The sequence below is a fragment of the Megalobrama amblycephala genome, linkage group LG20, assembly GCF_018812025.1.
Source record: "Megalobrama amblycephala isolate DHTTF-2021 linkage group LG20, ASM1881202v1, whole genome shotgun sequence".
Lineage (NCBI taxonomy): Eukaryota > Metazoa > Chordata > Actinopteri > Cypriniformes > Xenocyprididae > Megalobrama > Megalobrama amblycephala.
In genome coordinates, this window is record NC_063063.1 from 25,104,051 (window position 1) to 25,117,799 (window position 13,749).

The following is a 13,749-nucleotide window of genomic DNA, read 5'->3' on the forward strand; positions in this document are numbered from 1 at the left end:
CATGATCATAATACTGAAATTCATAATCACTTTTTTATTGCCAATGTGTGAACAGCTTTTCTGAGGTAAATGTGACGTTATATTACTTTTTTCCCCCCCTTTTTTTTTTTTACATTAGGCCTATATGACATGCTGTTTTAGGCTATTGTCATCTTTCGCGGTTGAAACACTGATTGAGCAATTACATGTGACATGATACGGTATAGGCTAACATTACTTTACTTTATCTTTCAACATACCTGTTCGTGTTCAGTCATGTCTATTCCGTGTTATAACCATATAACTAGTAAAGTGAAAGAGACTATCGGTTCATGTGCATTCTGCGCTGCCTCTTTACTTGAACTGAGGCGCACGCAAAGAGCGCCAAAACAGATTGCGGCAGCTGAAAAGACGTCTATGGTCTCGCTGAAGTCTATGTGAAATTAGCCCATTTTCGATTCTTGAGAGGTTTATTGTGCTTGCCTTTAAAAAAAACACCACCACCATCAAAAAATGGGCACTTTGAAGTGTAAGGGCAAAAAGTGCTCTGCACAGGTTGAGCCCTACCTGTGCACGTGCCTGCCTGATCTGTCGACATGTTGCAAAGCTGTTGCAAACATTTACATGACTGCTAAGCGGAGAACGAAAAAGAACTTCCCCAAATCGCGCTCAGTCTCATACGTGCACGAGTGCGAGCACAAATATTTATATAGCCTAAATGAGAAATATATATATATATATATATATATATATATATATATATATATATATATATATATAGTTCTTTTCATTTATATAAATGTTTTGTAGTGTATAAAACGTTCTTGATAAATTGTTGAGTATAAGGGGAGGAGGCTGGTGATGGGAGTGATGATCAGATGTTCACCACCTTCACCTCATCTGTACCTGCGTGAAAACCATCCAGATAGAAGATGCCTTTTGTTTCTCGTTGTGTTTGAGTCTTTTATAGGACTGTGCGCAAAAATGACAACGTAGACGTTCTTTGTGTGTGTCCAAATGGTGTCTATGCAGCGTTGAAGCTTTTTAGACGTTTTAACTGCATGAAAGATGAACTCATCTCAGCAGATTCACTTCTCCCCGAACTGGAAAGTTGAGTCAGTAATAATTTCTGTCATATTCTCTATCATTTTTTTGGTTGGTACCGTGGGGAACTGTCTTGTGCTCGCAGTTCTCATCCGCAACGGCCAGATGAACACAAAGAGCACCAACCTGTTCATCCTGAACCTCGGGCTGGCGGACCTCTCCTTCATCGTCTTCTGCGTGCCTCTCCAGGCTACCATCTACACCATGGACGAGTGGGTTTTTGGACCCTTCGTGTGCAAAGCTGTGCACTTTATCATCTTCCTGACCATGTACGCGAGCATCTTTACTCTGGCAGCTGTGTCTCTGGACAGGTACGTTTATCATCCTGTTGCGCACCAACAGTGCGCGCGTTTCTTTCCAGTTCAGCGAGTCGTGAAACGCATAATTGATTGAGAAGTTATATATAGTCAATAATAATAATATGCAATAACTGTAGGCTACTGAAGGAAAGTGTTAGCATGCACGGCACTTAATCAGAACAGATTTGTCAGTCTGTGATGCAAATATAGTTATAATCTTTAATTCTCTTGTTTTGGTATTATTTTGAAAACAATGCAAAAATACAACCAACATAATTTGAGCTGTGTTTAATAATGCATTTTAGGGATTAACATATGTTAAGCACTTTTAAAATTAAATGATTAATATAATCAGAATATAATCATAACATTCTACTGTGAAGGATATTTGTGCATAATAATGGCTGAATTGCACTGTTTTTTGTTTATTGCTAAAAAAAATATATTCTTCCCTGTTGTGATGTATATATCAGAGTCAAATAGCTCGAATCAGAAAAAAAAAAAAAAAATGTAGGATGTGACTTAATTTTGGCTATTGGGAATTGATTGGATCATTGAATGGCTGTGGTTTGCTATTGGTCGATCTCATGTGAGTGACAGGTTGTCCCGCCCTCACACCAGTAAACACGTCATCAGAGAAGAGATGTTGATGTAAGGAGGAAGGGGAGTTATTTTGATTATGAGGGAACATGAATAAAAATAATGATGTGGATGGATAAATCATTTATTATAATCACATTTATAATAATCACATAAGTAATTAATTTATTAATTATTATTGATGTATTATGATTGCATTTTCTCAACAGATATCTCGCCATTCGTTACCCCTTGCGCTCAAGAGAGACAAGAACACCCCGTAATGCACTAACCTCCATTATTCTGGTATGGGTGCTATCGGTGTTCTTCTCCAGCCCTTATCTCAGCTACTACCAGCAGATGGATCTAGACGGGACCACCCTTTGCATCCCGGCGTGGAACATCCATCATCGTCGAGCCATGGACATCTGCACCTTCATATTCGGCTACCTCATCCCAGTCCTCATTCTCGGCATCACGTACGCCCGCACCATCCGCTACCTTTGGACCTCGGTGGACCCCATGCAGAACATGTCGGAATCCCGCAAGGCCAAGCGCAAGGTGACCAAGATGATAATCATTGTGGCCGTGCTCTTCTGTTTGTGTTGGTTGCCGCATCACCTGGTTATCTTGTGCGTGTTGTTCGGCCACTTCCCGCTCAACCACACAACCTACGTCATTCGCATTCTCTCTCACCTGGTGGCGTACACCAACTCCTGCCTGAACCCCATCGTGTACGCCCTGGTGTCTAAGCACTTCCGCAAGGGCTTCAAGAAGGTGTTTGGGTGTGCGTTCCCTAACCGGGTCGTAAACCGGATCCACACCGTGCAGCCGGCGCAGACGGTAAGCCTTATGGAAGCTGCCACATGTGAAGGATCCAATCATAGCGATGGGTCAACCCGGGGTCGCCTCTGGAGCAAAAGTAGCAAGAAGATGATGACAAGTGCCTTCATGACATTTAATGTGACATAATCCACTTACGCTCTCAACCGCTGTCAAATCAGCGCTCACCAAAGTATAAAACTCTTCTTTTCCGGTGGCTTTTAACAGCATTTGAGCTGTGATTACATAACAGAGGTTGTCATATAGGCACAGGTTGTCAGGTAGAGAGGAAGCAGAGCTTTTTTGTGTTCTTGATGAGGACGGTGACTGATGTATGTAATGTAAAGTCTCTCGCGTCTGTGTTTTGTCAATGTTGGCAGCTTTCGTCACTTTGTGTTTTGTGAATGTGACTCATAGTAGGGTTTTCCGGAGGTACGAATAGATTCAATTATTAGGACGGTGCCGACATCAAGTTGTTTGGTTCAAACGTTCACATGGCGAACATTCATAACAATTTGATCATATTTGAACATATTTTTAGAATTTATGGCACTTTAATAATTCTCTGCCATTCTCATAATCTCCTTTTGGGTTATTGCTATACAGGATCTGTTGTATGGGTTGATGATATATAAGAGTTTCTATGATTAAAAAAAAAATTCTTTTGAATATCTAGTTTAAATCACATGTGGTCATATGGTTTTGTAAAACATATTTATTGTTTATATATATATATATATATATATATATATATATATATATATATATATACATTACATTACTATTTTTTGAAAGTAGTCTCTTATGCTTATCAAAGCTGCATATTTCTGCTTTTTTTTTTTTCTTTTTTTTTTTATTCTTGATGACCCCAAACATTTAAATGGTGGTGTTCAAGTAATTGTATGAATGAATTCTATTTTTAATGTATTATGAATGGTTCAAAAAGCTATAGCAAATTTCCTAAAACTGTTTGCATTCACAGTCTTTCATGGCCAACAGCTGAAAGAATAAAGGTTGACTTTGTTTGCAACATTATATAAAATGTCTCACATACAGTATATCTGTACCACTACCTCTTTTGCGTCTTATAGGTCTATGGGTTTGTCAAGCATGTTGTGAGTTTTAAAGATAATGCTTTGAATGTGTCTTCAACTTAGGCTCAACCAAAATGCTTAGAAAGAATTAACAAGCCGATTAATGAATAAATAAATGTTTCTTAACTGCAATGAAAATAAGTGTTGGTCCTTGTGATGATTTCTAAGCAACAGAGTGTATAGAATCATCAGTCAAGCTGTTAAGAAACAGATCTGCACTAGAATATCCACTTATCTTGGTTCTCCCTGGATCTGGATTTACTGGGAATGTGCCAGTTGGCTGGTTCTTGCGTGTATAGCTGCTTCAGGCTCAGCTGTTGCTTAGTGAGTTTGTGGGTAATATGTGCTCTCTGATTCGCTCCATCAGTGGAAAAAGCCCAGTGTTGCAGCCTCATTTAACAGCTTTATTTAACCAGATTTGTGGTTATTTTATACTTCCCATGACGCTGCTTATATGCTAAAAAGGGAATAAGGGCATCTCTTTCTGAGGACCTCTTCTCTGTAAAGTACCAGCTGCTGCCATTCTGGCAAGTAGTTTGTTTTTTTTAGTAATACTACAACAAGAAACGGGTCACTGAGTGTAAATATGTTAATTTTAGTGACCTTCATGTGTGTCAAAAATCTCTTCAAGCAAAATGCAGTTGTGCAGGAGACTTTAGTGCCAATGTCTCTCATACTTACGGTTCTTCTTGAAGAGCCACTCTGCAGTCAAACGGATTGGCATTGCACAGAGGACAGCTGTGGAGTGGCAAAAGCAATTCTGGCTCTCTACTGATGATGATGGCTCTCTACCCATGTGTCCTATTGCAGCCAGTCACCAATTTAGCTCTTCACCAGGAGCCAAACATTGATCTGACCTTTTGACACAGAGCTAGTCATGGAAAATTAAGGCAGTCAGAAAAGAAATGTGTCCCAAAAGAAATCTGGTCCTTTAGATCCTTGTTCCCAACCCTGTTCCTTGAGGCACACCAACACATTTAGATTAGATGGGTCAGATAAGGGAGACATCCAAAATGTGCACTGTTGGTGTGCCTCCAGAAACAGGGTTGGGAAACACTGAGTGAGACCATGAAAACTGTGTTGCTATTTACTTGCCTTCAAGCTTCTGGTTGTAAAATAAAGCAGTGGGTGGTGATTTATAGAGCCAATCTACAAGAAAAGCACCATAAATCTGTATGATCCATGATAGCTTTTTCTGAGGAACAGACCAAACTCTTCCCATCTGCCAGAGCTCTTAGATCACATTTGCACCTATGGTCAATAAAAGGATTCGTTCACTTTCAAATGAAAATTACCCCAAGCTTTACTCACCCTCAAGCCATCCTAGGTGTAGATGACTTTCTTCTTTCTGTTGAACACAATCAGAGATATATTAATAAATATCCTGACGCATTCGAGCTTTATAATGGCAGTGGGCGATACTAACAAGTATGAAGCTGATGAAAGTGCCTTCATCCACATCCATCCATCATAACAGCTCCGGAGGGTTAATAAAGGCCTTCTGAAGCAAAGAGATGCGTTTTTGGGAAAAAAAAAATTCATATTTAACAAGTTATGAAGTAAAATGTCTAGCTTCCGCCAGACCGCCTTCCGTATTCTACTTACAAAGAAAGTGTAAACCTCTCACAGTTCAAAACCCTTACACTATGTCCTACGCCTTTCGTATTTAGCTTACGAAAAAAGCATAACTCACATTGCTTTACTTACAGTGGTGGTCAGAATTATTGGCACCCTTGGTAAATATGATCAAAGATGGCTGTAAAAATAAATCTGCATTTTTTATCCTTTTGATCTTTAATTCATAAACTTAGCAAAAATCTAACCTTTCATTGAAGAAAAAGAATTGAAAGTGGGGGTAAAGTCACATTATGAAATAAATGTTTATATCCAAAACACATTGGACACAATTATTGGCACCCTTTTATTCAATCGTTTTTGCAACCTCCTTTTGCCAAGAAAACAGTTCTGATTCGTCTTCTATAACATCTGATGAGTTTGGAGAACACCTGACAAGAGATCAGAGACCATTCCTTCATGCAGAATCTCTCCAAAACCTTCAGATTCCCAGCTCCATGTTGGTGCTTCTCCTCAGTTTACTGCACTCATTTTCTTTAGGGTTCAGGTCAGGGAACTGGGAAGACCATAGCAGAAGCTTCATTTTGTGCTCAGTGACACATTTTTGTGTTGGTTTTGATGTTTGTTTTGGATCATTGTCCTGATGGAAGATCCAACCATGGCTCATTATAGGATTTCTAGCAGAAGCGGTCAGGTTTTGATTTATCTGTTGGTATTTTATAGAATCCATCATACCATGTATCTGTACAAGATGTCCAGGACTTCCAGCAGAAAAATAGGCCCACAACATTAAAGATCCAGCAGTATATTTAAATGTGGGCATGGGGTACTTTTTATCCATGCGTGCACCAAACCCATCTGGTGGGTTTGCTGCCAAAAAGTTTTTTTTTTTTTTTAGTTTCATCTGACCATAGAAGCCGGTCCCGTTTGAAGTTCCAGTCATGTCTTACAACTTAATATGCTGGAGATTGTTTCTGGATGAGAGCAGAGGATTTTTCTTGAAAACCGACTGAACAACTTGTGGGGATGTAGGTGCTGTTTGATTTTTTTTTTTTTTTACGCTTTCTGAGACTCAAGACTCAACTAACCTCTGCAATTCTCCAGCTGTGATCCTTGGAGAGTCTTTGTCCACTCAAACTTTCCTCCTCACCGCGCATTAGGACGATTTAGACACACGTCCTCTTCCAGGCAGATTTGTAACATCTTTAGTTAATTGGAACTTCTTAATTATTGCCCTGATAGTGGAAATAGGGATTTTCAATGCTTTAGCTATTTTCTTACAGCTACTTTCTATTTTGTGAAGCTCAACAATCTTTTGCTGCACATCAGAACTATATTCTTTGGTTTTACTCATTGTGATGAATGATTACGGGAATTTGGCCTTTGTGTTTCCTCATGTTTATATTCCTGTGGAACAGGAAGTCATGGCTGGACAATTTCATGTTTATGATCACCCTGGTGTGCTAAAAAAAAAATGTAAATATGACTGGGAATATATGAGATATTTTACTCATGAAAAATTCTAGGGATGCCAATAATTATGGCCAACATGTTTTGGAGAAAAACATTTATTTTATAATGTGATTTTTTTTCCCCCCACTTTCAATTCTTTTCCTTCAATGAAAGGTTAGATTTTTACTCATTTTATGAATTAAAGATCAAAAGGATAAACAATGCAGATTTCTTTTTACAGTCATCTTTGATCATATTTACCAAGGGTGCCAATAATTCTGACCACTACTGTATGCTTTTCTTAAGTTGAATACGAAAGATGTTCTGGCAGAAGCTAGATATTTTACTTTATAACTTGTTAAATATGGCTATTTTTTTTTACACAAATGCATCGATTTGCAACAGAAGGCTTTTATTAACCCCCTGGAGCCATGTGGAGTACACGTTTATGATGGATGGATGTGGATGGAAGCACTTTTTTCAGCTTCATGAGCCCTGTTCACTGCCATTATAAAGCTTGGATGCGTCAGGATATTTATTAATATATCTCTGATTGTGTTCATCAGAAAGAAGAAAGTCATCTACACCTAGGATGGGTTGAGGGTGAGTAAAGCTTGGAGTAATTTTCATTTGAAAGTGAACTAATTCTTTAAAAATGACATATTTATACGTAGTGCAGCAGGTTTATCGATGAAAAACACAACACTTCACTCAGTATTAATTTAAATTAAATATTAAAACTTAAACTTATTTATTTCAGTTAGTTGCCATGGCAACATTTAAAGTTTTGCATTTTAGCACACAGACGACACATTGTCAAAACTATCCTAAACGACCTAAAATGTTGTATTATGCATGCATTATTTTCACTCAGAAATTGCTACATTTAACAAATAATTACAAAGAAATGGCAAGTAACACACTGAATTAAAATTGACATTTTGAAGAAGACTGAAATAGTATATTTTCTTGTAAAACATATGCCAATAATCTTTGTTTTATTTATTAAATCAGAATTATGCATTAAAACTTTCTTATAATAAAACCGGCATGTGAAGTATTCAGGTTTAATCTCTTGACTAGTTTTTTACCTTAACTTTCTGACAGTGAGTTGGCCTCTTCTAGTTTGTAATTGTTTGTGATGTTCACACTACCAACCCCCACAAATTTTTAATGGCTTTCTCCTGAAAATACAATGCGATTGCCTAGTGTTGCAGTCAAGTCACAGTTCACCAATTAAGCTTCACTTTTCTGTCTTGCCTCTCAGGGGCATAAGATGACTTAACTGATGTTGAAATATAGCGGGTACTGGGTGTCTCTCTGTAATGATGTCACATCTGCCCACTGCACACCTTAGCGTGTACAGATGAGATAATCTTGTTCTTTTTCCTATTGCCTCCTTCGTCTTTTCTCTCTGGGGGCAAAAGGGGAAGGAGAAGATCCAGCTTAAATGAAAGCTGTTGATGTTGTCTACATGGAAGTTGTCAGCTTTGGCATGCTGTAGAACACTGTCTGTGACACAGCAAACATTGTTCACATTAGCTATGTTTCTATCCAAAGATGTGAATTTAACTTGTGCGCAAAATTGGAATATTGCATCAAACACTTATAAATCAATAAAGCAAGAGAATAAAGCAAGTTTCCATCCCAATGCGTTCAAAACAACAAAATCGTCACTTGCTGGGAAATACTAAACTAAACTAAACTACAAAACGCAAATTTGTGAAAACAATGACGTCATGCGCATGCGTATTATGTGTTCAGTCAATAGGTGCATAGTGTTTCTTTACAAAATGACATCGCCAACTACTGGCCGGGGCATGTATAGCATCTTTAATCATTTTCATGGACGTTTTAGTACATCGTTGTCGTGTACACGTACCCTTAGTTTATCCGCATGTCTTAAAATATATCTGCCTTAATAAGTTTTTATGCACATTTTTAGAATTTATGCACATCTTGGTGTTTCCTTCCAATGTTTTTTTTTTTTTTATGCAATATCCCAAAACATGCATAAAAATAGGTGTATGGAAACATAGCTACTGATAGCTTATACATTTTTTATTGCAGTGTATGAAATGCAGTGCTTTATCTACATGGTTTGTTTTTAAATCTATAACCCTGTAATTATTTAAGTCGGCATGAAACAGATGTTGTGATAGTCTTTTCTTCCCTATTGTGGCGTAAATCTGAGTGAAACTGCTTTTTGAACAAGAAAAAATATAGGGTGGGACTTGATTTTGGCCATTGGGAATTGATTGGATCATTGGATGGCTGTGGTTTGCTATTGGTCAATCTCATGTGAGTGACAGGTTGTCCTACACTCAGACCAGTAAACACGTCATCAGAGAAGAGATGTCGCTGCAAATGGGGGTAAGTTACTTAATTAAATATTATGAGGACACATAAATTTAAAAAAAAAAAAAAGAATTGTCAGTTTTGATTTCATGGTGACTTTAAACATCTGCATTTAATGCAACCAGAAGCTCTTACAGTATATGTGCAGTATATCGCATTACAGTGTCATCATGACTAAAAAAGTAAGAAATCAACATTCAGTACCTAACCACCATGCAGTTTTCTTGAAGTTAAGCACTGTTGAAGTGTAGGTTCTGCTACAGCCCTCATAAGCTCCATCATTTCAGACATCACACTGGGACGTAAGAGTTAGTGGCCGTCCTTTACCGCACGTTTCCAATCAGTCCTAATGGAAGAACCTCTAAGTTAAAGCATGCTCAGTGAATTGAACAGAGTTGTTGCCTCCCAGCAGACTTGTGCCTTAAGTGAAGTAGGTCCAATTAGGATCTAAGTCTTTATCAACAACAAGAAAAGTAAATGTTAACTGCTGTTAAACAAAGGCCCAACATCACACTAAATGAACTGTCAATGCATATTGTACTGATTTAAAAGAAAAAAAGAAAGAAAGAAACGGGACATATCATGAAAATCTGACTTTTTCCGTGTTTAAGTGCTATAATCGGTTCCCTGGTGCATCGACCAACCCAGAAAATGTGAAAAAAGGACAACCCAGTAACTTTAGCCACTTTTCCACTGTCGGGCCGAACGGTTCTCATTGCGCAACCGTTCCATTCCGTGCCGATCTGGGCCGGCTGGTAGGCTACGGTTACGGTTTCATTTTCCACCATTGGGCTGATAACAGCCACTCTTTGGAATGTAATATTAAAGGTGCCCTAGAATCAAAAATTGAATTTACCTTGGCATAGTTGAATAACAAGAGTTCAGTACATGGAAAAGACATACAGTGAGTCTCAAACTCCATTGTTTCCTCCTTCTTATATAAATCTCATTTGTTTAAAAGACCTCTGGAAAACAGGCGAATCTCAACATAACACTGACTGTTACATAACAGTCGGGATCATTAATATGTATGACCCCAATATTTGCATATGCCAGCTCATGTTCAAGGCATTAGACAAGGGCAGCCAGTATTAACATCTGGATCTGTGTACAGCAGAATCATCAGACTAGGTAAGCAAGCAAGAACAATAGCGAAAAATGGCAGATGGAGAAATAATAACTGACATGATCCATGATTACATGATATTTTTAGTGATTTGTAAATTGTCTTTCTAAATGTTTCGTTAGCATGTTGCTAATTTACTGTTAAATGTGGTTAAAATTACTGTGGCGACCAGGGCGGGCGAGAGCCGTGAGGGAACGGCGCGAGGCCGGTGGCGCGAGTGTTAATGAGCTTCACCTGGGAGGCGCACCGGCCTTGAGTCCCTCACAGAGGAGCTCCGGGAGCATAAAAGGAGGAGCGACTACAGTGAAGGACGAGAGAGGACCAGGCCTGGACTTTACGTTATGTTTTATTATGTTTGTGTGGCCGGCAGACGTCCGCGAGGGTCTGCCGGCATTACTTTCGTTTTGTTTGTTTATTTTGAGATTAAAGTTTTGTTCAATGTTCGCCGGTTCCCGCCTCCTTCTTCCCATATCTACTAACCTCGTTACATTGGTGCCGAAACCCGGGAGGAAGGAGGGACATGCTGTCGAAGAGCCCTCGCTGCTGAGGGGGATCGCGGTGCTGCGGAGTTCGGGCAGCGCGGGAGTGTGTGTAGACCGCGAGAGGCTGCCCGAGGCGGTGGTGCTGGAGCCTAGTGAAAGGTGGGACGGAGACCCGGATGCCGTGCTCCTGGGACGAGGTGGGGTGGCTGCCGTCCAGGAGGGAGCGGAGGAGTCGCCGCCGTTCGCCGTGGGCCGGAGCCGGCTGCCGTCCGCCATTAAGGGGAGGAGCAGGGGACGGGGGACTCGCTGCCGGCTGCCCTCAGCCGGAGGAGCCATCGCCGGCCGCCAGGAGGCGGTCGAGGATCGGGCCGTCCACCAAGCGTCCAGTGCCATCGCATGTGGCACCGCGAGGAAAAGCCTCTCGGCAGGCTGAGGACCGAGCGGCAGTGTGTCTGGGAACCGGACCCAGAATTTTTTTTTTTTCCCTCTTTCTTTTTCCTCTCTCCCCTCTCTCGTCCTGTCGCTCCCCTTGCTTCCGTCTCCTTTCTCTCGTCTCGTCTGTCCTTACCCCCAGGTGCTGCGGCCGCCGAGACAGGCCCCGGGGGGGGGGAGTAGAGCGCAGTCTCGGGAGTACCCCCCGGCCTGCGAGGGGCGATGGGGGTATGTGGCGACCAGGGCGGGCGAGAGCCGTGAGGGAACGGCGCTAGGCCGGTGGCGCGAGTGTTAATGAGCTTCACCTGGGAGGTGCACCGGCCTTGAGTCCCTCACGGAGGAGCTCCGGGAGCATAAAAGGAGGAGCGACTACAGTGAAGGACGAGAGAGGACCAGGCCTGGACTTTACGTTATGTTTTATTATGTTTGTGTGGCCGGCAGACGTCCGCGAGGGTCTGCCGGCATTACTTTCGTTTTGTTTGTTTATTTTGAGATTAAAGTTTTGTTCAATGTTCGCCGGTTCCCGCCTCCTTCTTCCCATATCTACTAACCTCGTTACAATTACCATCGTTTATTACTGTATTCACGGAGACAAGAGCCGTCGCTATTTTCATTTTTAAACACTTGCAGTCTGTATAATTCATAAACACAACTTCATTCTTTGTAAATCTCTCCAACAGTGTAGCATTAGCCGTTAGCCACAGAGCATATAGCCTCAAACTCATTCAGAATCAAATGTAAACATCCAAATAAATACTATGCTCACAGGAATCGATGCATGCATGCAGCATGAATGACGAACATCTTGTAAAGATCCATTTGAGGGTTATATTAGCTGTGTGAACTTTGTTTATGCACTGTATAACTGCACTTATAGTTGTCATTTTGTTTTCAAAGCGAAAACGGTATACCAGTTCTAACGCCATGGCAAAAGTTCGAGCAAAGCATGCTAACTGTTCTGTTGTTGGCTGCACAGAAGAGCACAGAACAATATTTAGAGTCTTCTTAGCATGGATTGCCTGCAAGTTGACCCTGGCAAGCTCAATTGCTAAAAAGGTTTCTGTCTGCGCAATATTTTAGAAAAAATATTAGACCATTCACAGCATTTGATAGCATAAACGTTAGCCTGGTGTGTATGGCTCAGTTTGACAAACAGGAACGCTATAGTGGGCATCTATATGGGTTTTGCACAAAAGATTAACATGATGGCACATGCTAGTCAATGAGTTGAATCAACTCCACAGCAACTACATACATTTATCCACTAACTGTTCAGAAACATCCAGTTGCATTCTATAAGTTGTAACTTCTTCCTGAGTCTCTCCATCAGTGTCCGACTCCAGTTTCAACAATGTAAGGCTAAACACCGTTACTGACAATCATCATTTTAGCTGCGTGAGATTCTCCTGTTTTTTTGTTGATGAGCAACCGAAGCGTGAACTGTTAAAGCTCCTCCCTCTTTTGAAAAGTGGACAGGGAGCAGCAGCTCATTAGCATTTAAAGGGACACACACAAAAATGGCAAGTTTTTGATCTCACCCAAATAAGGGCAAATTTGACAAGCTATAATAAATGATCTGTGGGGTATTTTGAGCTGAAACTTCAGACACATTCTGGGGACTTATATTACATCTTGTGAAAAGGGGCATAATAAAGTAGGTCCCCTTTAATTTTTAGAGTTGTTCAGCTTGGGAACAAATTAATTATGATTCTTACTAATTCAGATTCACAGATTGACATAAATTCATAAATCAGTGCATGTGCTGATAGAAAAAAAAGGTTCTATATGGAACCCTGACGCAATTTTAAAGAGCCCTTTATGCCAAGGAAAAATGTCATAAATTATTGCATAATACTTTCATGTTTAACATGTTATTTCAAACTTTTCTAGTGATAAAAATCTAATTATAATTAAAAACCATAAAATTATCCCATGATGAGAACCCCTAAAAGGTTCTATATGAAGCACCTGACAGAACACTTTAAGGTTCTAACCTTACATGACCTATTCTGCACCAGCAACGTATTGCCAAGGTAGCTAGAATTAACCTTAGCTTTAAACTTATTAAGTAATTCTCATTTGAAATGGTAATTCAAAAAGCACTTATTACAACTAGTGGCTGCTAATGGGCTGATTTACATCATTCTGTAAATCCATCCACTGTGAGAAACGCAGTCTTAGATGTGCTGTGTCTATACTTATACAATGATGCACAATGCAATTTCATTGAAAACTCTCAACAAAACAGAACACATCTCTGTCCCGGCTGTTCAGTATTGTGCTCTTCACCATCTTCTAGGAAAACAGACAGTTTGACACAGTGGCATTATTTACACTACTAAATAAATAAATGAATTCTAACCAAGCTGCATATTTTTTTTTTATTATTATGCAGAAAATAAGATTTAATTTTGTGTATTTAGACAAGACAACAGAGCTGGCAATTT

At 40.0% G+C, this 13,749-nt stretch overlaps 1 protein-coding gene across 2 annotated transcripts in view; it reads left to right on the forward strand.

Annotated features, from left to right (window-relative positions):
• Positions 1 to 3,505, forward strand: part of LOC125255492 (galanin receptor 2a) — a 79,411-nt gene extending 75,906 nt beyond the window's left edge. Inside the window, exons 12-13 of one of the 2 annotated variants that reach the window (XM_048170785.1) lie at positions 1,169 to 1,394; positions 2,192 to 3,504. In XM_048170785.1, the coding sequence (XP_048026742.1) occupies positions 1,169 to 1,394; positions 2,192 to 2,933 (968 nt within the window). In that variant the 3' untranslated portion in view covers positions 2,934 to 3,504. Of the gene's footprint in view, positions 1 to 1,168; positions 1,395 to 2,191 lie in introns of both variants that reach the window. The other variant, XM_048170787.1, reaches the window with a different exon arrangement.
• Positions 3,506 to 13,749: the final 10,244 nt, after the last annotated feature.